The following is a 21,883-nucleotide window of genomic DNA, read 5'->3' as shown; positions in this document are numbered from 1 at the left end:
AAATGTGGTTGACATTATCAGCTGCATATCTTGCAGTGGAAAAAAGGTATAGAGTAAGAATTGAAAATTTGCCTCATAACAAATATTTTGAGTCCCTTCAGTGTTTAACTTCTGAAGAGCTCTGTTTATTAGGACCAAACTGAAGCATCATGAAACAATACATGAATTCTAGAACATTTACGTTCTGTCTGCAGGGATGTGCAACGTGTCTTTCATATTTAGGCCTTTTGTTTGGTAAATGTATGCTTAGAACACATTAAGTTGCTGATTCTCAGCTCTTCTTATTATAAATACTGAATTATAACATAATGAATAACTTGGACAAAATGTAATTAGATATTTTTTGGATGCTTCTGAGCTCTTGAGTGTATAATTCAGAGATGTGCTGAAAGCCATAAAAAGCAATAGCTCAGAGATATTAGATCTAAATTTCTGTTACAGATCAGTTTGCATATACAGAATTTTAATAAAATGGAAGTGAAAAAAAAAAAACCTGCCTAAAAATAGCCAGACTCTAGTTTCAGTGAGAGTTTTTTTTGTATGCTAAACCTTGATACAAGCAAGTAGCATCTTTTAAGGATAACTTGTCAGGCTAATGCTAATGTAAAAACTACTAATATACATATAATAAAAGAATACCACAGAAATGTATGTATTTGAAAATATATTCTGTTTGATGGACAGTGGGTGTTTCAGGTCTGTGTTTTTAAAGTATTACTTTTTTTTTAATGATATGAAGAATGGTCTTACTGCAGCAGGTTTTTATCTTTGAGGTCCTTTTGTGGAGAGGTTTGGTTTTTTTCTTTTTCAGGTTATGGGCTTTGGATTGTACCTGATGGATGGAAGTGTCAGTAACATCTATAAGCTGGATGCGAAGAAAAGGATAAATTTAGCCAAGATAGACAAGTTCTTTAAGGTTGGTTAAGAGATTTGGTTAAGTGTTTCTTAATACGTGATTTTAAAGGTAATTCCCCTTGCATTTTAAATATATAGGACTTTCATATGGGTAAATAATGGTTTCCTTTCACTAAGATTTGTGTTTAATAATTTATCTAATCTGATTTATTCCCTGTGTACAGCAGTTGCAGGTTGTCCCACTGTTTGGTGACATGCAGATTGAACTTGCAAGATACATTAAGACCAGTGCCCATTACGAGGAAAATAAATCCAGGTAAGGGGGAGAAGGAGACAGAGGGGAGCATCTGGGCTGGGGAAAGTCAGACCCTTGGAGTGTATTTTCATGATTACCCATTAGTCTGTGGCTCTGTGGTAATTAGTAGGATTTTTGCCTCGGTCTATTTTTTGGTGTGGGTATTTTACTATTAATGTATTTCATGTAATAAGTACAGCTAAAGAAACAGTTTGTTTAAAGACAAAAAAAAAAAGTTTGTATGCTGCTGAGCTCATTCTTGCATCCGTGACATTTCTGATCACCTGGGTTGGAGGAAATGAATTTTATCTTACACTAATTTCATTTTTATTTTTTCCTTTAAATATGAAACTTTCTTTAAAAGAAATGAAGGATTTTACTAAGCAAGGTGAGCAGTAGTAGTGCATGGGTAAATAGGCATGTGTATATTGTATATGGAGCAGCAACTTAGCTTGTCTCCCCCCTCTTTTTTTTTTTTGCTAGGTGTGCAGCACAGCAAAATGGCTGGAAAACGCAGCCAGTTTTTACATAAATGGTTCCATGGTTTATGGTTATTGCTTTGTTTTAGCAAACGTTTCTGTGCTCCTCCAAGACCTTCCCTCCATGCAGTTATGTGAATTTAGAATGTAGTGCTTTGCATTTTAATTCCTGCAGAAAAAACACATAACCTGCATGTAATTGCTAAGAGAAAATCATCAGCAGTGGGCCTACTGAGCTACTAAAAATATGAGGCTACTTAACATGACATTCTGGGTAGCATGTCTTTTGTGTCCCTCTTGATAACATGTTGATAGTATTTAATAATGCCTTTTTTTTTAATGGTTGGGAGCATACTGTAGGCTTTTCATAGTTAAACAGGAATAATGAAAAACAATCTGAAGGTAGCTAGATGTATCTTACAGCCTATACCTATACTTCTGCCCTGCCTTTCAGTACTTTTCGGTTCTGTCCCTAAGTGTTTGCTCCTGAAGAGAAATGCTGGTTTGTATTTCATAGCAGCAGCCTTTAAAAAACGTACAGAAAAGAAAAGAAAAAATTTTCTCTGAAGACTTGGAAGAAGTGCTGTCTGAACTCAGAAGGGCAATCCATCACTAATGGATTGTGCAGGGTCAGAGGTGGAGGTGTGAGGAGTGGAAAGGCCTCAAAGGAAGATCTTTTTAAAAAGTCATGCATTGTGGTTCTTTCTTTGCAGTATCAGTTGTACTATTTATTGCCTAAGCTGATTTAGGTGGGGGTTTTTGTCGTCTGAAACAGATGGACATGCACGTCTTCCAGCAGCAGTCCCCAATACAATATATGTGAGCAGATGATCCAAATCAGAGAAGACCATATGCGTTTCATATCAGAACTGGCTCGTTACAGCAACAGTGAGGTGTGTGGGATTAAAGCTATTCATGCAATTGCACATCACTGATTAACAGTTTCTGTTAAATATCTGAAGAGGGGGTAAACCTCAGGCTAGGTAAATGACAAAGCTCGATCATCTGAACCAAGAAAAGCTGGCTGCAGGGCTAGTACCCAGTCTCTGCATGATATTTACACTATTTAAATTTAAAATAATAATGATACATCATACAAACTGCAGTATTCTTCTGCTTATATCTGTCTATGTAGGATATATATCCTAGAACTTTTGGCACGTCTCTTTTGGAACAGGTTGTCTAGCCCTTACTCCAAATGGGTGCTCATAGCAGTTTAAATGAGACTAAAAGAAAAGAAATGCACATGTATACATATATAGAACCTATAACATATATATAATATACCTAATTAGTGTCTTGAATTCATCTGCAACAATATTTTGGTGATGAAGGAAACCAGTGGTTTCCATCACTTGACCAAAATCTGTGAAGTTTAACTATGTAAGTCTCTAGAAGAAAAAGCTGATATTAATGCAGGTGTTGGTACATGATGCTGTTTCAATGCTTTAAAAGAAATCTATGTAGAAATTTGGCTATGGATGCTGGATACAGCATGTTCTGATGTGGGTTTGGGGTTTTTTGTTGTTGTTTAATAATGTTTTAGGTGGTGACTGGATCTGGTAGACAGGAAGCTCAAAAAACAGATGCAGAGTATCGGAAGCTCTTTGATCTGTCTCTCCAAGGCCTGCAGCTTCTCTCCCAGTGGAGTGCACATGTCATGGAAGTGGTATGTTATCCAGGGAGTAAAACCAGATGAAAAAGAAGCGGCTTGGTGAGGTTGGACAGGCTTTGTTTTAATGGAATGAAAATGTGTCTTGTGTTTTGTTCCCTTAATTCTCCTCTTCCTTCTTCCTTCACTCCTTTTCTCCTCCTGCTCCAAAACACATTTTCAGAGGAAGGCACATGAAGTTCTCAGAGGCTAGGAGTAATGCTGCTGCTTTGAAGATCCAGTAAGACATACAATCTCATACAGTCAATCTCATACAGTACATTCAACTTGTTATATTTAATGGATAGGTGATCATTTTTGAGCCTTGACTAGATGTTCTTGCATTTGTGGTGAGTTGACCCTGGCTAGATGCCAGGTGCCCACCAAAGCCACTCTATCACTCCCCCCCCCTCAGCTAGACAAGCGAGAGAAAATATAACAAAGGGCTCGTGGGTCGAGATAAGGGCAGGGAGACATCACTCAACCAATTACCATCATGGGCAAAACAGACTCAACTTAGGGGAAATTAAGTTAATTTATTGCCAATCAAACCAGAGTAGGGTAATGAGAAATAAAACCAAATCTTAAAACACCTTCTCCCCACCTCTCCGTTCTTCCCGGGCACAGCTTCACTCCTGAATTCTCTACCTACGCCCCGCAGCGGCACAGGGGGATGGGGAATGGGGGTTACGATCAGTTCATCACGTGTTGTCTCTGCCGCCTCATCCTCTTCAGGGGAAGGACTCCTCACACTCTTCCCCTACTCCAGGGTGGGGTCCCTCCCACAGGAGACAGTTCTCCACAAACTTCTCCAAGGTGTGAATCCTTCCCACAGGCTGCAGTTCTTCACGAACTGCTCCAACGTGGGTCCCTCCCATGGGCTGCAGTCCTTCAGGCACAGACTGCTCCAGTGTGGGTCCCCCGCGGGGTCACAAGTCCTGCAGCAAACCTGCTCCAGTGTGGGCTCCTCTCTCCACAGGGCCACGGGTCTTAGCCAGGAGCCTGCTCCAGCATGGGCTTCCCATGGGGTCACAGCCTCCTTTGGGCACCCACCTGCCCGGGCGTGGGGTCCTCCCCGGTCTGCAGGTGGAAATCTGCTCCCCTGTGGACCTCCCTGGGCTGCAGGGGGACAGCCTGCCTCACCATGGTCTTCCCCACGGGCTGCAGGGGAATCTCTGCTCCAGTGCCTGGAGCATCTCCTCCCCCTCCTTCTGCACTGACCTGGGGGTCTGCAGGGCTGTTTCTCTTACATGTTGTTTTCTCTTACTCCTCTCTCCAGCTGCAGTTTCTGTCCCCGCCACAACTTTTTTTCCTTCTTAAATCTGTTGTCACAGAGGCGCTACCACAGTTGCTGATGGGCTTGGCCCTGGCCAGCAGCGGGTCCGTCTTGGAGCCAGCTGGCATTGGCTCTGTTGGACATGGGGGAAGCTTCCAGCAGCTTCTCACAGAAGCTGCTCCTGTAGCCCCCTCCCCCCCACTACCAAAACCTTGCCACACAAATCCAATACGTTGTTGCTCTTGATACGTACATTTTGTAGACTAAGACTTCATTATTTTCCTCTAAACCTTGTTTAAAATTATATTCTGTTAGAAATATCCATACCAACATGCAGTCACATAGGAGGTGATAGAACAGCTTCAACTAGCTATGTTTAGATGTCTTCACTTAGTAAATTGAAGCATGTAAGGTCTTAACCAAAGACACAAAAATGGATGGAAAGGCTCCTATTTGCTTTAGATTAGGCTTTTAGTCAAAAGGAAAGTAAATGTGGGGAAAGGAAAATTTGAGAGGAGATGAGGGAGGGGAAATAAAGAACCTGCAGAGTTATTTCTCTGTATTTTAATAATTTATTTTAAAAACAGATGCCAGCTAGAAAAGTGACTGTTTTTTCCAATAAGAAACTGCTTAAGGCAGAAATTGAAGAGGAGGATGCAGGAATCCTTTTTATGCTGCAGACCCTTAGAAAAAAGCTGCATGTCTTACCTGCACCAAAGCATGTTCTAGGAAGGGTTGAAAGAGAGGACGTATTGTATGAGAGAAGCCAGGCTTGCTCCTCCTCTGCCTCTGATGTCTGAGGGAGCATCAAGCCATCTGCACTACGTGAATCCAGTGCGGTCACAGTGGGCATAGCTAGAGACCCAGTTTTCTTTCTCTTCTGTATTTTTTACTACCTTTTTTAAAAGCCAGTAGACGAGTCATGCTTTTTCCTGTATTATCGTATTCCTGTTTACATCAACAGTGTATTTTATGGTGAAAATCTTATTCTCCTTTTCTCCTTAAGAGAAGTTTCTGTCATCTGTTTCTGGCCTCTTCAACTCCCAGACTTGATGCCTTTATTTCTGTCATTGCAACTTGCTGCATTCAGGCTCTCTCTTCACAGTGACTATCTTCCTATTTTATTATATCTCTGTAGAAATTCTCTTGTTCTTGGATCTGTTTTTATCCTCCCGGTTCCAGAACAAACTTTCTCTGAGGACCACAGCAGGTTTTTTTTGCCTGTTATCACTGCTTTTCTTTGTCTTTCTGATTTGTATGGATTCCCTTAAGCACTTCTCATGTGAGTTTGTGTTCACCTTCTCCCTGCCTTCCTACTGAGAATTTATTCTGATCTGGAGTATTCTACTTACTTACCTGTCTTCTGCATTCACTTGGTATCCATGAACTTTATTACCTGCATCATGTTCAGATAAAAAGTTTCAGCATACATGTGATGTCCAACTTAACCCTGTCAACTTAATGGCCCCAAAATGCTTCATCTTTGTTTAATAATTTCCCTGGTGTCCTCTTTGTAGCACGTAGGTTGCAGGGTGTGATGCTCCTCTTTGCTGTAGGTAAATTGGTGCAAATATTAATCCATTATAGTATGCAAATTTATATTGCTCTGCAACCTAACACTTACATAAAGACAATATCAGCCAGACCTTACTATTTGCTGAACGCAAACTGTGAGAAAACTGTATTTAAATGTGACTAGGATTTTTCACTAGATGTACCCTGATGGATATTAGATCAGCCTGACGCTGCTCAGGAACATTTTGAGCTGTGTTTGCAGTGACTGAAAAGACAGTATTTAAGAGAAATGCATGCTGTGCAGATGATATTGTCACAGATAATACAGCTATTTCCACACCTTTAAGCCTAGTAAACATTAAAAAAACCCCACCCCAAAACCATGTAGTTTTCCAGTTGTCTTTTGAATTCTAAATGTGAATATTTGGCCAAGTTGGAAGCTTCTCTTTTTGTGTGTGAGTGTGATGGATTTTTTCGTTATGCTCTGAGGTCTGTCTGTGTTTCTCATGCTTCAAGTGGAGAAGAAACTTATGCCTACGCTAGCATTTGCTCAGTAAAAAATACCCTGAAGTGCATTAACTGCTGAGTGTGAATTGCATTTTTTTGAACTAATACAGGATCGCTGGCTTTCAACACAATTTGTTACGCAGATTATTGTTTGGCATTTCCACTAGATAGTAGTTTCAGAATTTATGCAGGTTTTGAGAATGGTACCAAATACCATTTTTCAGATATTCTTGAAAACACTGGAGTATTTCTTAAAGCATGTTATTTCTATCCAGCTATGTTTTGTGTTTCTCAGGCCTTTTTTCCCCCCCCCCCCCATCTTTTTTCTCCATATTCTGCTGTATGAACTGCAGTATTCGTGGAAGCTGGTACACCCAACTGACAAATATTCTAATAAAGATTGTCCTGACAATGCAGAAGAGTATGAAAGAGCAACAAGATACAATTATACTAGTGAGGAGAAGTTTGCTTTGGTTGAGGTAAGATAAATCTTTTTTTACAGGGATTTTCCAAAGATTAATTCTATACAAAGGAGAACATTCTCTATAAGCATTTTCTATACCCAGTGCAAAAAGACAGCATGCCCTGTGTTGACTCTGAAAGAGCATGTTTTCCTCTATTCAATATGTAGGAGCAGCACAGGAAAACTATCCTTTATCTTTTGTAACTTCCCCTTTCCTCATTTTCTGTATTTAAAAAAGGGCTTTTTGAACAATTATACAAACAAAATAAGAAAAATACACACCTTTTTTTTTTTTTTTTTTTGCAGGTGATTGCCATGATCAAAGGTCTTCAGGTGCTGATGGGAAGGATGGAAAGTGTTTTCAATCATGCCATTCGCCATACCATTTATGCAGCTCTTCAGGACTTTGCCCAGGTCACACTTAGAGAGCCGTTAAGACAAGCCATTAAAAAGAAGAAAAATGTCATTCAGAGGTAGCATTCTTGTTTTCATCTTCTCCTATATTCTTTCCCCCAAATCTTACTAAATTTGTTGCAGAATTGCATAGCTGTTAAATTTTGCCTCTTTAAGTCTGTACTCCCCTACTAGCCTGTCTGGTATTCAAAGTTAGCTTGGTTGAATATGTATTGGAAGTTGAAGAAGTCTGAAGTCAAAAATGAATGGCTGCCAACATGGCTACAGTAAGAGTCCAGGCTGCCTTGAGCCACTTAGGACTACTGCAGGAAGTCTTTTGTCCCCTGTAGTTTATTTTTATTTTAGGGAAAGGTAAGTACTGTAATATTGCAGGCAAGACTGGTATTTTTAATTTGAAGAAAGATGTTACTGTCCACCTTCCTTATGATTCCAGTGTTTCCTCTGCTTGTGTCTCATATCTACATCCCACCCCATAGTCTTAATCTCTGCCCTCTTAGCATCCTGCCTTCTTTCTCAGCTTCTGCTACTTTTGGCTTATTAGCCTTACACTTCTCTTCCAAGTGCTCCATCTGCCCGCACTGATTGGTGGCATTGCCTGATGTTATTTTTTTGTCCCTAATTGTTTGCTTTTAATCTTGACTCGTTTTCCATTTGTTTACTCCCACATTTCATTGCAAAGCTCTCAGAGGTGAAAGTGTTTGGTTAATTAGGCTATTGCTAAATGATCTGCCTGCCACAAAAGTACCATCATAAGCTAAAAAACCCCAAAATACTTCAAATTATCAAGTTTGCAGGGAGAGTGTTTTTGTCCCAGGGACTTCCATGAAATAGGGAAGTATTACTTTCATACCTGCTCAGATTTGGGAGGAGGCACTTGCTTGATCATTCAGCACGCCATAGGATATGGCTGCCTGTGTTTCTGACAAGTATCTGAAGTCCAGTTCAGTATTTGGAGTTGGAAGTATGAAGCTGTTTGTATAAATTCCAGCTGAATTCTGGAGTTCTGCTGGAAACAGGAATTCTGCTGCTTCTTTTCATTTCAAGCCAGAATTGTCTCTCTTTAGTTTGGTTAATCTGCTTTGTTTTGATTGAATAATCTGCTTTTTGTGGTTTTGGAGAACAAAATAGCTTGATGTGCTTGCTAAGGATCCCAGAGGTGAATTCTTGACAACTGACTTTTGTCTCTGGTGTACCAGTTTCAGAGGTCAGCTTTCTTCTGACAGAGGAGAAGGGCTCTGACTATCCTTTTTGATAAACAGCATGGAGCGATTGTTTTGTGGATGTGGCATTCTTGAAGTTGTTGGTGAAATCATTTGTGGTTGCTCTGAGTTACCCTGAGCTCCTGAATGCTGTTGCAAAGTTTCTGTGCTTGTGGAAGAGTGCTTAAAAAAAGTAAAATGTTTTCATCAGTGCACTTGGATGCGTACCAGTCTGAAGTATTGTGAATTGTGTTCAGTGTTTTGCAGGCTATCAGAAAGACAGTCTGTGACTGGGAAGCGGGTCATGAGCCGTTCAATGACCCAGCTCTAAGGGGAGAGAAGGACCCTAAAAGCGGTTTTGACATCAAAGTCCCAAGGCGTGCAGTGGGACCCTCCAGCACTCAGGTATTTTCCTGTCTGGTGGTTGTGATATCTGCCAACAATTATTGCATGAAATGTTTTCTCTCTAGCCTGAACTATTTAAAAATTGCAGGTTTGGGGTTTTTTTTAATGTGAAAAATCTACTCTGATTAGATTTATATTTACAAAATTATATATACTTAACCAAAATCCTCTGTCTGGGTTGCTGTCACTTTCTACTCTGACACATAATATTTCCAAGCATTCAATCTCTTTAATTTGACTTGCTGGGAAGAAATATATTCTCATTGGGCTCCTAATGTTTTTTAAATAATAATTTTGAACTATTTGAATTGTTTCTTGACTGACTCCCATCTCTGGTATAGCTGGTGGATTTATTTTTTTTTAAATTCCATTATTCAATAGTTGTCTATGTAGTTTTAAAATCTGTTTAAAATATAAATGTTTGCCTGTAAAATGTGGGAGAGTATTTGACTTCTGACAAGATCCCTCTTACTGTTCAGTAATGAATGATAAAACTGCTCCCTAAAATCTATTTAATCTGCTGCTGCCATTCAAACAAGAGGTTTTTCAAGTGTGTTTTCTGTGGTAGTCGTTGAAATCCCATGCCTAGATGCTCGTTCTAGTTACCTCCATATAATTCTCTTTTTTATTTTCTTTGTGGGTTTGTTTGGAGGGTGTATGGTCTGGTATTCATAGCTCATCTGAGAAAATGAGGTACTGAGCACTTTGGGTGAAAAACTGAAGGCAACTGTGGTTTGTAAAGACATCCTTTTAATATCTAAAATCTGTGGGGAAGAGAGCATGAATGGATAATAATCTTGGGTAATAAAAAGTTGCTTAAATTGTGGTAAGATGGGTTTAATGAAGATTTTGGTTTGGGAATTGGAAAAAAAAGTTTTGATTTCTAATTTTCTGGGAGGAAAAAAAAATTAAATATCACCACCAGTGTGCTTCTCCTGTGCTTGGTATGTTTAAGGGCTTTGTTTCACTGGCTGCAACAGGCTGTTTAGAGTACGGAGTTCTGTCTGCTTTTTCTGTTCTTGGGCTGGCACATTTGTCTGTCTCGGCTGACAGGAGGAAGGGAGGTCAAATACATTGATTTTAGATGGGTTTTTCTCAGTTTCATGCAGTTCTAAAATGGCTGTGTATGAATTGGTAATACTTGAAAATCTTTGCAAAATCATTTGAGAAGCTAATGGCTCTCTGAGCATCCTCTGAAATGAATGGGAACTTTTCCCTTCGCTTGAGGGAGTACCGGATTGCAGTGATTATTCTGAACGAAGAAACCTTTCTGTATGTCTTCCTCTGCATGCTTACTGTGCTGCTTTTCATTTTTAACAAACTAACACATTTTCTCTGCTTCTGTTTTCCCTTCCTTATTTACCCATGTGTTTTTATTAACGGATTCTCTCTCCCCTGCCTGCCCCTGTCTGTTGGTTTTTAGCTCTACATGGTTCGCACTATGACAGAGTCCTTAAACTCTGCTGAGCTGTTGAAGCAGCTCAAGTCTCTGGGATTGGAAAAGCTATTGCATGTGACACACAAGTTTCTGAGGCAGTCCTACATCTATCCGCCTCTTTTAAACTTTGGTGGTAAGACATTACTTATTACTTTTACTTTTTGTGGTGATGTGAACTGTTCCACTGCAAATGGTCTGCTGCTAAGTGTCAGTGGAGGTCCCCTTGGCATGGGTAGGCATTTGTGCTGGTGTGTAGGCTAGCGTTGCATCTGTTCCTCTCGCCTGAAAGGCTTTTATCCACACAGTGCCAGTTTTCAATTTGAAGTGGAGCAGTCGCTTACTGATAGTAATTCTCAGTGTTGCTCAACTAATGTACCATGTGTATTTTCCTTTTTTCCCCCCCTTTCCACCACAATTGTTTCCTTTAATGATACAGCTTTACATGGTGAGAACTATGTTAGAGTCCCTCATTGCTGACAAAAGTGGTTCCAAGAAAACCTTGAGAAGTAGCCTTGAGGGGCCCACCATATTGGACATAGAAAAATTCCATCGCGAGTCTTTCTTCTACACTCATTTGATAAATTTCAGTGGTAAGATATGTAGATGATCAGTGTCCAGCTTAGCATGTCCTAACACCTCTAACACGACCTGGAAAATGTTTCCGATTGCCTAAGTCAACTTACCTTTGGTTTATTTATCAAAAACCTTGGTCTGTCCAAACTTTTTCTGAGATGTGATATTCAGTATTGTGGTGGGATTTTTATTTTGACTTGTTATACATTTGTTTATAATGCGTCAAATTTCATATTGTTACCTCCCTTTTCTATTTTTTTTAATGTACGTATTTATATAAACAAGGGACAGATAAGCCTATACACACTGAAATTTTAAAAAGGAAGTAGTTTTTGTGGTTTGGTTTTGGGGGATTTTTTTTGTTTTTGTTTTAAGTACAGAGGAAAAAAATTCTCTGTTGTGGTAAATTTGATGTCATTTCACTACTCTTACTATTCAGTTAATTGTAATCGGAAACATGCTGTCCTAAAGAATTCACCTACTGACATTCAATGTATCTAGTCTTTGTCATCACCATGCTGTGTGTCTTTCATTTTTGTTTTGCTACTGGACTCCTTTACCCTCAGAGAAGGGGGAGCCTGTTAATGTCAGTCATTGCGCTACTGGGGAACAGCACTTCAAAAGGTCTTCAGAACATCTTGATGTAAAAAGTTCATTCCTGTTTTGGTTCTCAAGCCTTCTGCAAAAGAAGGCTCGTGCCAAGTGTTTTCTGGGGAGGTGGGAAGCACACCTCCATGCCCTTGACAGCAGCCTTAGAAACTTTGTGTTTTAATCCCTCCTTCATGTGTTTGTCTGTCATTTCCTGCACATCTAATCAACAGGAACGTGTGGAGCAATTCAGTCCTCCAGAGGGAGAGATGGTACTGGTGGATCCGGTACAATTTTTTCTCCCTCACCTGCTGCTTCCCAAGTTCAGTATACAGCTTTCTCAGCCCCCAACTGAGAAGTTAAACTAGAAATCCCCCTTCACTGTTGTACATAGTTTTTCTGTTTAACTGCTAGTCTGGTCCACTTCCATGCTTTTTTGTGTAATAAGGCACTACTTTGCGGGCAATTGTGGAGTTCAAAACTCTTTGAAAAAGTCATGGGCTTTACATTTTGAATTTGATTTACATATTTGGCCTAGATATAGCTCTAGTGACTCATGGCTGCTTTTTTTGTTTCACATTGCATCATCAGAATCACAGTTATATTGTTCCTGATGTATTTCTGTAAGAAGTGTAATTCTTCCTTATTTATTCTCAAAGAAACCCTGCAGCAATGCTGTGATCTGTCCCAGCTGTGGTTCAGGGAATTCTTCTTAGAGCTGACCATGGGCAGAAGAATCCAGTTTCCCATTGAGATGTCCATGCCTTGGATTCTGACAGACCATATTCTGGAGACCAAAGAGGCATCAATGATGGAGTAAGACCTACTTGTGCTCTTCCACTGAATGATTATTCTTAATGATTGCCATTCCTTATTATAATGTTACTGCTTTTATTGGTTTTAACAAGCAGTCACTGAGAAGGTATTCTAAACCTTTATAAAATTTTCCTCTTATATTTGTCAATTTCCAGATTCTCAAAATTTTCTTTTTGAAGTGAATAATTGAAATACCAAACCTTTCATATAAGTATCATTGCACCAGCCAAATATGTTGTTCCCTGAGTGAGTTCTCCTTACTCCCTCCTCAAAGATGTCAAATATGATGCATAGAGGTAAAAGCATAGTTCCATTTTGATGGAAAGCTACATCTAGAAAACAAGTTTCAGACTGCAAGCTTATCTGTACAATTTCTTGAACGAACGAAAGACTTTCTTAAAGGAGAAATTGTGATACTTTATGTAAAAATTAAAACAAAAAAAATTATCCTGTTTGCATGAACCACGTGTAGGTTACAATATTGACTGGCTTTCAACATCTTGACTGCACCAACCTAAAGAATCATAATTTCTATAAACATGTAACTCTTTTTATTCTTTTTCATTCAGGTATGTTCTTTATTCTTTGGACCTTTATAATGACAGTGCTCATTATGCACTTACTAAATTTAAGAAGCAGTTCCTCTATGATGAGATTGAGGCAGAGGTAAAGCAACTTTATCTACTGGAGAAAAATAGTCTGTACCTGAATGTGAAAATGATGCTAAAGGCCAAGACCTATTATAAGAGATTCAGAACAGTTGGAGATAATGAACAAGCTGAGAAGAAAGACCAGAAGATGGGTAACTGGTTGGGTAATATGTTGTGAGGAAGCCTTTAGGCCTGTGCAAATCGCCTCACATTAATGCTGAAAACTGAATGTCATCTTCTCTTGTACTGGAAAATTTGGATGCATTAACTTTCTTAATTATGTTTGATAAACAGTGGGAAGTCTTGGATAATCTCCCCTCTTTAAATTTTAAGTATCTCTAAATGCACAAATTTTTTTTCTCCCCAAGGTAAACCTATGTTTTGACCAATTTGTCTACAAGCTGGCAGACCAAATATTTGCGTATTACAAGGCAATGGCTGGCAGGTAGCTATTCTGGTAGTTAGAACTTTTATCCATGCATTTCTGCTCTGCTTTGCTGTCTAATATACTTTAAGCATTTTCTTCCTTTCTTAATAGCCTGCTTCTGGAAAAACGATTACGTTCAGAATGCAAGAATCAGGGAGCAACCATTCAGTTGCTACAGTCCAACCGCTATGAGACACTGCTGAAACAGAGACATGTCCAAGTGAGTTAACTCATACTCTGTTGTATTCCAGTTGCTTGGCAATTTTCTAATGGTGTTGATTTATGTAGGTATATAAAACTCTTCCCGTGCTTTATGCTCTGTCATCTAAGTGGCATAAGTGACATTTGAGATCAGCTTTTTTGTCATATGAAGGAGTAAATTGAGAAAAAAACTTAAAAGATCCTGTTTAAATGTGAATGTCTGGTGCAGTTAAGCAAACACAAGCCAAATAGGAATGTCGCATGTGGTAGCGTTGTCTTCCTAGTAATGTCTTTCACCAGTTTTCAGTATGTTGTTGGCACAATGTCATGGAAGCATAAAGTGCTGATATAAATACTTAGATGTAAATGCAACATGTGATTTTACTTCTTTTTTGAGAATTGGGATGTAAATTGTAATACCTCATTTTTTCCTGAATTTCTAAATTTTGTCCATCTGCTTTGCTTCTGTGTGTTTGGAATGTAAGTTTACCACATGAGAGTCTCTTAATCAGTGGAGTCTCATAGTCCTTGTACAGCTTGTCTCATAATTTGACTTTCAGTTCAAAGCTTACAGCATTTTTTCTTTAGCTTCTTGGTAGGTCAATAGACCTGAACCGACTGATCACTCAGCGAATTTCAGCAGCCATGTACAGGTCAATGGAACTGGCAATTGGTCGATTTGAAAGTGAGGATTTGACTTCCATTGTGGTGAGTGTTGTGTTGCAGTTTTGCCAGAACACTAACACAGCAGCTGGGGTCCATCACGGGGGGGGGAATGAGAGAGAAGAGGGGTTCAGATCACTTAAAGAATCACCTCCAATTGTATTAGCAATAGAAAAATGATTTAATAGAAATTTATATAAAAGTGCAACTTCACAGAATTGAATGGCCAGGTTCACTCTATTACTTAGTACATGGATGAAATGCACTCAGGAAAATTAAGTTAGAATCAGACTAAGCTTATGTATATAGAGACTGAACACTTAATAGGGTAAAAAGAAATACTACAAAGAAAAATCGAGTTAGAATTAATTTCTTGTGATTTATGCAAAGATCAGGAATGTGGAAAAGTAGGGGAGACCCTCCCGTTGAGTCACGAGGTTCAGAAAAGACTCCCTTGCTTTCTAAACTTCTGTCAGAGTCTAGGAGTGGCTGGATTGACTCTGGGTCGGGTCCCAGACTTGGTCAACTGTTTATATCTAAAGGGATTATGAGTATAACAGCAGCCTAAAATTCATTCACAGTTGAATGAAATTCACAATAGTAATTGAGGTATAAATTTGAAAGTAATAACTTATACTTCCTATAATATATTTACTATCAGCTATTCAGGTTAGTACACACACGTGCATAAAGACACTAAGAGATACGTGTATAAGAGAGTAAAATAGAGTATAAGAGGTATACCTGTTAAAAATTCCCCTTGAGGTCAGTGAAAATATTCACGTTGAATGCTTCGGCATTTGTCTCAATGGGCAAAGGGTTGAGCCTCCAGGAGCGGAGAGTATCAGCCCAGGTCATGTTGGCTTTTGGCGACAGACCTCTGATTTTCGCAAACAGGAAAGTTTGCGAGCTCTGAGAGGTGTCCCGCTCAGAGGGAGATGCTGGTCGCAGCCTGCTGCAGTCCAGGAGAGCTCAAAGGGCCCCACTTAGTACCGCTGTTTATAGGTTTGGGAGATGATTGACATTTGTCATCAACAAGTTGCTGGAATCCCAGCTGTGCTGGTACCATTTCACGTGCAGATAAGGAAAGCTCCGAGGCTGTCTGAGAATAACTTAAAACAGAGATACGGGATGCTCCAAGATTGTCAGGGGAGGATTGTAATGTCTCAAGGTTGTTATGAGAAAGAACTGGCTGCAGGCTGTTATGAGAACTGGCTATCTCTGCTCCCGTCCCCCACCTCTGCCAGGCAGCAGGAGTCCTTGAGACACACAGCATATCTCCCATTTTAGCTGTGTCAGAGTTCCTGCCACAGTCAAGGGTTGCTTAACTGCCTGACTCATTACACTTATGCTAAGGCCTAGGGAGACTTCCCCAGTTCATAAATCAGCCTGGAGAGGGGGAAGAAATGCACAACCACAGGGTCTAGATGCTCGTTTTGTTTTAATTTAATTTATTTTAAGTTAATTTTTATTTCTTTTATTTGCATTGCTAATGATAGACATCTAGCCCCCCCCCCCCCATAAATCTGTATTTGTTTTTAATGGCAGAAGCAAAAAAGTTTTCTCCAGCTTTGCTAGATGTCCTCTAAAGTATTCTCTCAGCAAATAGCTGTACAGTCACTCCTGAAAGGAGAAGAGCCTGAATGACTAACAGGCAAACTTGTTTTATCCTTAACTGTAGTTAAATATATATAAATAGGAATAATTTAAGCAGTCTTATTAGAAAAATAACAAAACTTTTCCCTCTGATGTTTTGTTTTAATTTTTCTCTAAGTGTGAAATCACATAATGCTGTGGTTGAAGTTTGTCTGGTTTACTAAGTCTAGTTTGGCAAAACCTCTTACCATAGAGGCAGCTTAGTCTTGCAAAACGCATTCTTCTAGTCACCTCCAGCTACATCATAAATTATACTGGCAAATCCCCTGTTGCCATTGTGGTATATTGTGGATTTTATTAATTCTGATGTGCTATCATTTTTTTCTCCCCACGCCTTAACCTGCATCTCTGTTCAAACAGTGCTTTGGCCTGACCTGACGCAGTACTCTGGACTATGCTGCCGTACACGGGACTGTGCAAGTCCCAGTCCTGTTGATTCTGAGAATCTTGTTCTTTCCTTGCCCAGAAAAAAAAATAAACCTGTTGCAACCAAGGGCTTTGGGAGTAAGGTATAAACATCACCTGTAGAGAAGGCATATGCTAGGAGCCATGAGGAAACAAGGAAAATGAGCATTCTTGTGATTTAAATTTTTATAAATGCCCACTTCTGTCCATGCTTATAGATAAATTGCAGACCAAACCAGCCTTGTGCCTGGAGAATCAAAATGAGTTTATTTGCCCAGGCAGCTTGGTTTTGTAGCATGACAAAAAATTTTTTTGTGGAGGAATGAGATCTGACTTGTGCCTGTGGAAGAAGAGCATCTGTGCAATATTGAGGTGTCTTTTGAGTTAGTTTCCTGATTAAAATGCTAAAAACCAAATTTTATTTCCAGACAGCATGAATTTGACATGTAAATATGCAGTCAACAAGAAAAATGTCAGACACATTCAGTTCTGCTGGAATGAAAAATAAATTGAAAGTTATGCAAGCAAGTTTACCATTGGTCTTTCCATAATAAGTTTTTTTTACCAGTGAGATTTTGTCATGCAGTTAACTACCTTGATTTAATTTCATTCTTTACTGAAGATAAATCAAATACTGAGGCCATAGAGCCTCTTGACTTTTCAGTACTTGTTGTTATAACGTTTGAATTATTGAAATGTAGTTTTTCTTTGTTATGTGCAGGATTTTCTTAGTGGCTAGGTGAACAGAAACCATTGATGATGTGTTTCTTAGGTCACAGGTTCTCACTCTTTCTTGAGTTAGAAAGTGGCAGGGCTAAGGTGGTATCCCTGCACAATGCTCCCTCTTTTTTAATGCTTTTTTTTTTTGTTTTATGCAAAATAATTTCTGCTGAAAACTGCTTGGTTTCTTCCGTGAGAAACTGATACTAATAGCTTAACTAATCAGTAACTTCTGCTGTTTTTCAAGCTAAATAAATTAAATGAAGGTGGTTAAAAGACTGAGCTATTTTTTCCCCTCAGATTGGACTCAATACTGTAGTAACAATCATAGTGGTTCTTTTTCCTTAAAGTAAATGTTGCTCACAGGTTTGAAAATCCTTTGAAACATGGAGCAGTTAAATCTGACAGCACTGTATGGGGAAGACGACCAGTAGTTTGATACACAGCTAAACAAAGCCACTGGACATTGCACAACAATCTTTAAAAGCAGTGCTTGGGTTTTTTTGGAGTGAGAGGTTGTGCTCTTTGTGTTTGGTGTTTTCAGTGTCTTATGTCAGGAATGGATTTATTTTATTTTATTGTATTGTATTTTATTGTATATTGTATTGTATTGAAAGTGCCAGAAACCATACTAGGAATTTCTTGTCAAGAGGAGAAACATCACGAAAGGCAGTGCTCATGTATAGTTGTGTAGTCTGCAGCTAGTGATTTTGTGGATACTTTCACAACATTTGTAAATGTCTGGTCTTGTCTTTCATTTCATCTTACTACATTCTTAGCTAGAGTAAACCACAAGAAAGTGTTATGGTAAATGTGATATTATCCCTACCAGTATGACTACAAAAGCTAGTTCACCAGTTGCCCTACTGAGCAGAAATTACTTTGTGATAGCTTGTAAAGTAGGAAATGCAGAAGATGCTTCTTGGCCTATGTCTGAGCCCACTTAAATGCTGGAGTTTCAACTTCTGCTCAGTGGAAGAAGAGTTGGCATAGATCTGTGTTTGAGACCCATCCACAGTGTGGACCGATTATAATGAATACCTTTAAAGTCTCAGAGGGTTTTCGTGGGAGATTGCTACAAAACAATCCCAAGAGCACTGATTCTTTCCAGCTCTTACCATTAAAGTAAGAGACTGGGGGGAGAGTCAATTTTTCATTTTGACTTCTTTCTAGTCTTCTATTCAGTCAAGGTTATTTAGGTACTTTGTTGAGATTCTCCACTTTATTAAATGCACTGCTCACTTTCTTTCCTCTTGTTTTTTGTAGGAGCTGGATGGCTTGATAGAGATAAACAAAATGACTCACAAGCTTCTGAGTAGATACATGACCTTGGACAGCTTTGATGCCATGTTCAGAGAAGCCAATCACAATGTGTCAGCCCCTTATGGAAGAATCACTCTTCATGTCTTTTGGGAACTCAATTATGATTTCCTTCCAAACTACTGCTACAATGGATCTACTAACAGGTTAGCATGGCAGCCTTTTGTTTGCAGCAGTTCTTCTACCACCCTCCTGCAACTTCTTTCCTAGCAAATGCTGACAAGTCCATCCCTATTCATTTAGTGTGTTTTCCACTTCTAATGCTTTACTTGAAATGAAGCAGCATGAGTCATTTTACTAAGTACTGTCAAATGTATGAAAGCCTGTTATTTGTCCACAATAGAAGTCAAATGTCACTGCAGCATCCAAATTCTGACATTTTAATGACTTAGCTATGATATGTTGCAAAATAAAGTGTGTCCAGAAATACTGCAAAGTGCCTATTGGGAAGATATTTTGGTAAACAGGATCCTCAACTGTGAGACAATGGAAATAAAATTATATTCCTGATGCTGCATTAATGTGAAGAAAAGGACTGTTTACTGGAGAAGGGAAGAGTTCAGTGTTCACTGCAACTACAGTTGCTTCCTTTAAGGAGAGGGAGTAATGGAATTAGAAAGAGGAAGGTAGGATCTAAAGTTTGAATGAGTGGAAGACGCAGTGCTTGGGACTTTGCATTTCTGGACTTCCTGCTTGTGTGCTCTTTTTAGGATTTGTGCTGCTTTTAGCCTTTTCTCAGGTTTTGGTTAAAGCACGGTGAAGTGACAGTAAAGTGATATTGAATATTGAGTTGTAGGAAGAGGAGGAAGTGTGTTCTCATCTTTCACAGTCTCCTTGGAGAGCTTTCCCTGTCTGACATGTTCCATGATGGTTATGTTGCATTTTAGATCCAAGATTCTGTCTGGGGAAAAAAAAAAAAAAAAAAAAAAAAAGGAGTGTTTTTTGTGGTTAAGTTTTAGCCAAGAAACTTCTGTTACATTAATCTGTTTGCACATGAGAGTTGAATGTATTTCCGAGGAAGCTGCTGTGCAGTTGATGTATCTGGAGATCAATATTGGAATATTCAGTGTGATGTATTAAGAATCATGTAAGCAAAATATTAAAAGAAAATCTTGATGAAATGCAGATCCTTTACATGTGAGCTTTGATGAAAGACATTCAATAGCTCCTATCCAGTCTGTGTTCATCCTGGCTATAAGGACAGCCATACTGCAGACCACAGTGCTTGGGAAGCGAGAGTGGAATGCGAAAGGACACTAGCAGGATCCTGTAGGACTGTTGCTTGTCTGTTTAAAAACTGTACGCATGAATTGAGTTAGGCTGATCCTCAAGCTTGTCAGGTAATTAATTCAGGATAATTAATTTAAGAGATGATAAAGGGAGCCAGATCTTGGACACATGGTACACATACTTCCTAATTTCATCACAGAATTGCTTTGGTTTCAGTCAAAAACAGCGATGTGGAGAGAATTAATGTGTTGCACATGCTATACAGTGCCCATTGATATTTTTGCTGGGAGAGGGAACAGGGAGTTTCTAGCCCTTTTATACTTCTTAAGCACGTTCATTATGTCTGTTGCTGCCTTGCTGTTAGCATGAACTTTAAATTGATGAGCTCTCTCTGCATTCAACTGTACAGGTTATTGTGTCCAAATACAGGAGTACACAGTGAGGAGCTCTGTGAGAGCTGCTAGTTTAATTCTTGGCTCTTGATAGGTAATGTCTTGCATGAAAGCTACGTGTAAACAAGGAAAGAAAAGTAACAATGAAAGGCTGGAAGAAAGAGAAATAAATATGATGAAAAGCAGAGAGGTTACTTGGTGGTGAGGGGTTGGAGGTGGAGCTCCCAGGAAGGAAATGTGTAGTACCTGTGGCTGGCCTTTTATTAATTTGACCACAGCCTAGGTGTAAAGGTCCTTTCAAAGTTAGTGTTTTGGTCAGATTAACTTGTATCCAGTACCTTTTGAAGTTCTTTTCCCAAGAATGGTTGAACTTGATGATTTCAAACACCTGTAAAAGAGTTCAAGTGTTTAGAAACCCTGCAGGTTTGGTTCAAAGGCTAAGGCTATTCATGCAGAAGTGTTGAAACACATTTCATGTTTAATTATTTGGACCTTGGGAGGGGTTTTTTTTATATCTGATAATGTACTGAGATTAAACAGTGAGCCTGCTATTAAAAGATTTAGCAATTTAATAATTGCAGTTGCTGGTTTTCTGAAATTTAGTCTCATTAGTGCTGGCCAGCTGCACAGCTGTGTCCAGACTTTGTCTTTCCAGACTTGTCTTTTCTGTGCTGCTTCAGATTTTATTTAAGAGCTCTCTCATGTTGGCCCTCAGTTGCATGTTTTTCCAAGCCAGAGGTCTTTCTGCATGAGGAATCTTTGTTATGCTTATGCCTGTGTCTGTACTTTTTTTCATTTCCTTGTATCTTTGTGGAGTTAGTAGGACTAGGGCTGTCCAGAGGATTCAAATGACACAAGGACAACTTTCAGATTTTTGTTGTTCATTCCTTTTCCACTATATGTAGCGTTCCTTTTTCTGCCTTATTTTCTTTACTAATTCTAAGTTGGTCTTTTCCTTCCATGATAGCTTGTTTTGTGTTGAGGGCTAACAGAGGAGCAAGTGTGAGGCAGCCTAGACATTTATTTGTATTGAGGATTTTCTGTGCTTTCTTGACACAAATGATACAAGCTTCCGGAGACAGTAGTCAGACTCTATCTCCTCTCAACACATTCACCAAATCTGTATTCTCTGCTAAAAATTCACATGTATAGCACTCTTCCAAATGCAGTATGACATGTTTCTTCTGGGGATACAGATTTGTCACAGAATGAACAAAAAGACCAGCTTTTTATTTTTCAGCCTGCCTGCCTGCCTCTCCCCCTTCCTGTTGTGAGCTCTCTGTCTCTCGCACTGCTTTTCAGCCTAGTTTTCACATGAGAGCAGCTGTGTCTTCTTGTCTTGCATATACTCGGATAGTCACTGTTCAGAAAAATTTTCAGCCCTTTCAGACGCTGCTGGAGCAAACCTGAAAAGCAGCACTGGCAGTGAAAACTACCTACTTTCTGCTACAAAGAGCCAAATGGTGCAGGGATATAGGCTCATGCAAAGTAGGGGTGACTGTAGTCAACTACCTTCCCCCACCTAAAAAAAACCCCAACCAAAAAAAAAGTCTTTCTGCCAAAAGGAAAGGTGATAGCAAGGGAGTGGTAGCTGTTACTCCTTCCTGCTCCATTTCTTTTTCTGTTTCCTCACACTTCAGTTTATAGCCTCCTGTTCTATCTTGACACTCCTGTTCAAGAAGGGTGAGTTAGATCTAGCATTCACTGAGAGGAGGTGTAGGGCTACCCTTAGGTCTGGTACACAG

General features: G+C 39.3%; 1 protein-coding gene across 5 annotated transcripts in view; it reads left to right on the top strand.

The window, feature by feature from the left end:
- CYFIP1 (cytoplasmic FMR1 interacting protein 1) overlaps nt 1–21,883 on the top strand; it is an 83,797-nt gene that overhangs the window by 28,093 nt on the left and 33,821 nt on the right. For 3 of the 5 annotated variants that reach the window (XM_041119537.1, XM_029998633.2, XM_029998635.2), the window contains exons 9-22: nt 812–916; nt 1,080–1,171; nt 2,405–2,522; nt 3,176–3,298; nt 6,932–7,057; nt 7,348–7,514; nt 8,912–9,059; nt 10,934–11,087; nt 12,318–12,474; nt 13,044–13,140; nt 13,493–13,569; nt 13,663–13,771; nt 14,341–14,460; nt 18,463–18,662. In XM_041119537.1, coding sequence (XP_040975471.1) covers nt 812–916; nt 1,080–1,171; nt 2,405–2,522; nt 3,176–3,298; nt 6,932–7,057; nt 7,348–7,514; nt 8,912–9,059; nt 10,934–11,087; nt 12,318–12,474; nt 13,044–13,140; nt 13,493–13,569; nt 13,663–13,771; nt 14,341–14,460; nt 18,463–18,662 — 1,793 coding nt within the window. Of the gene's footprint in view, nt 1–811; nt 917–1,079; nt 1,172–2,404; nt 2,523–3,175; nt 3,299–6,931; nt 7,058–7,347; nt 7,515–8,911; nt 9,060–10,482; nt 10,631–10,933; nt 11,088–12,317; nt 12,475–13,043; nt 13,141–13,492; nt 13,570–13,662; nt 13,772–14,340; nt 14,461–18,462; nt 18,663–21,883 lie in introns of those variants that run through there. The other 2 variants (XM_029998634.2, XM_029998636.1) reach the window with 2 other exon arrangements.

The sequence above is a fragment of the Aquila chrysaetos genome, chromosome 23 (assembly GCF_900496995.4).
Source record: "Aquila chrysaetos chrysaetos chromosome 23, bAquChr1.4, whole genome shotgun sequence".
In the NCBI taxonomy this organism is placed as follows: domain Eukaryota; kingdom Metazoa; phylum Chordata; class Aves; order Accipitriformes; family Accipitridae; genus Aquila; species Aquila chrysaetos.
Note: the sequence above shows the minus strand (reverse complement) of the source record. Positions and strands in the feature narration are given on the sequence as shown.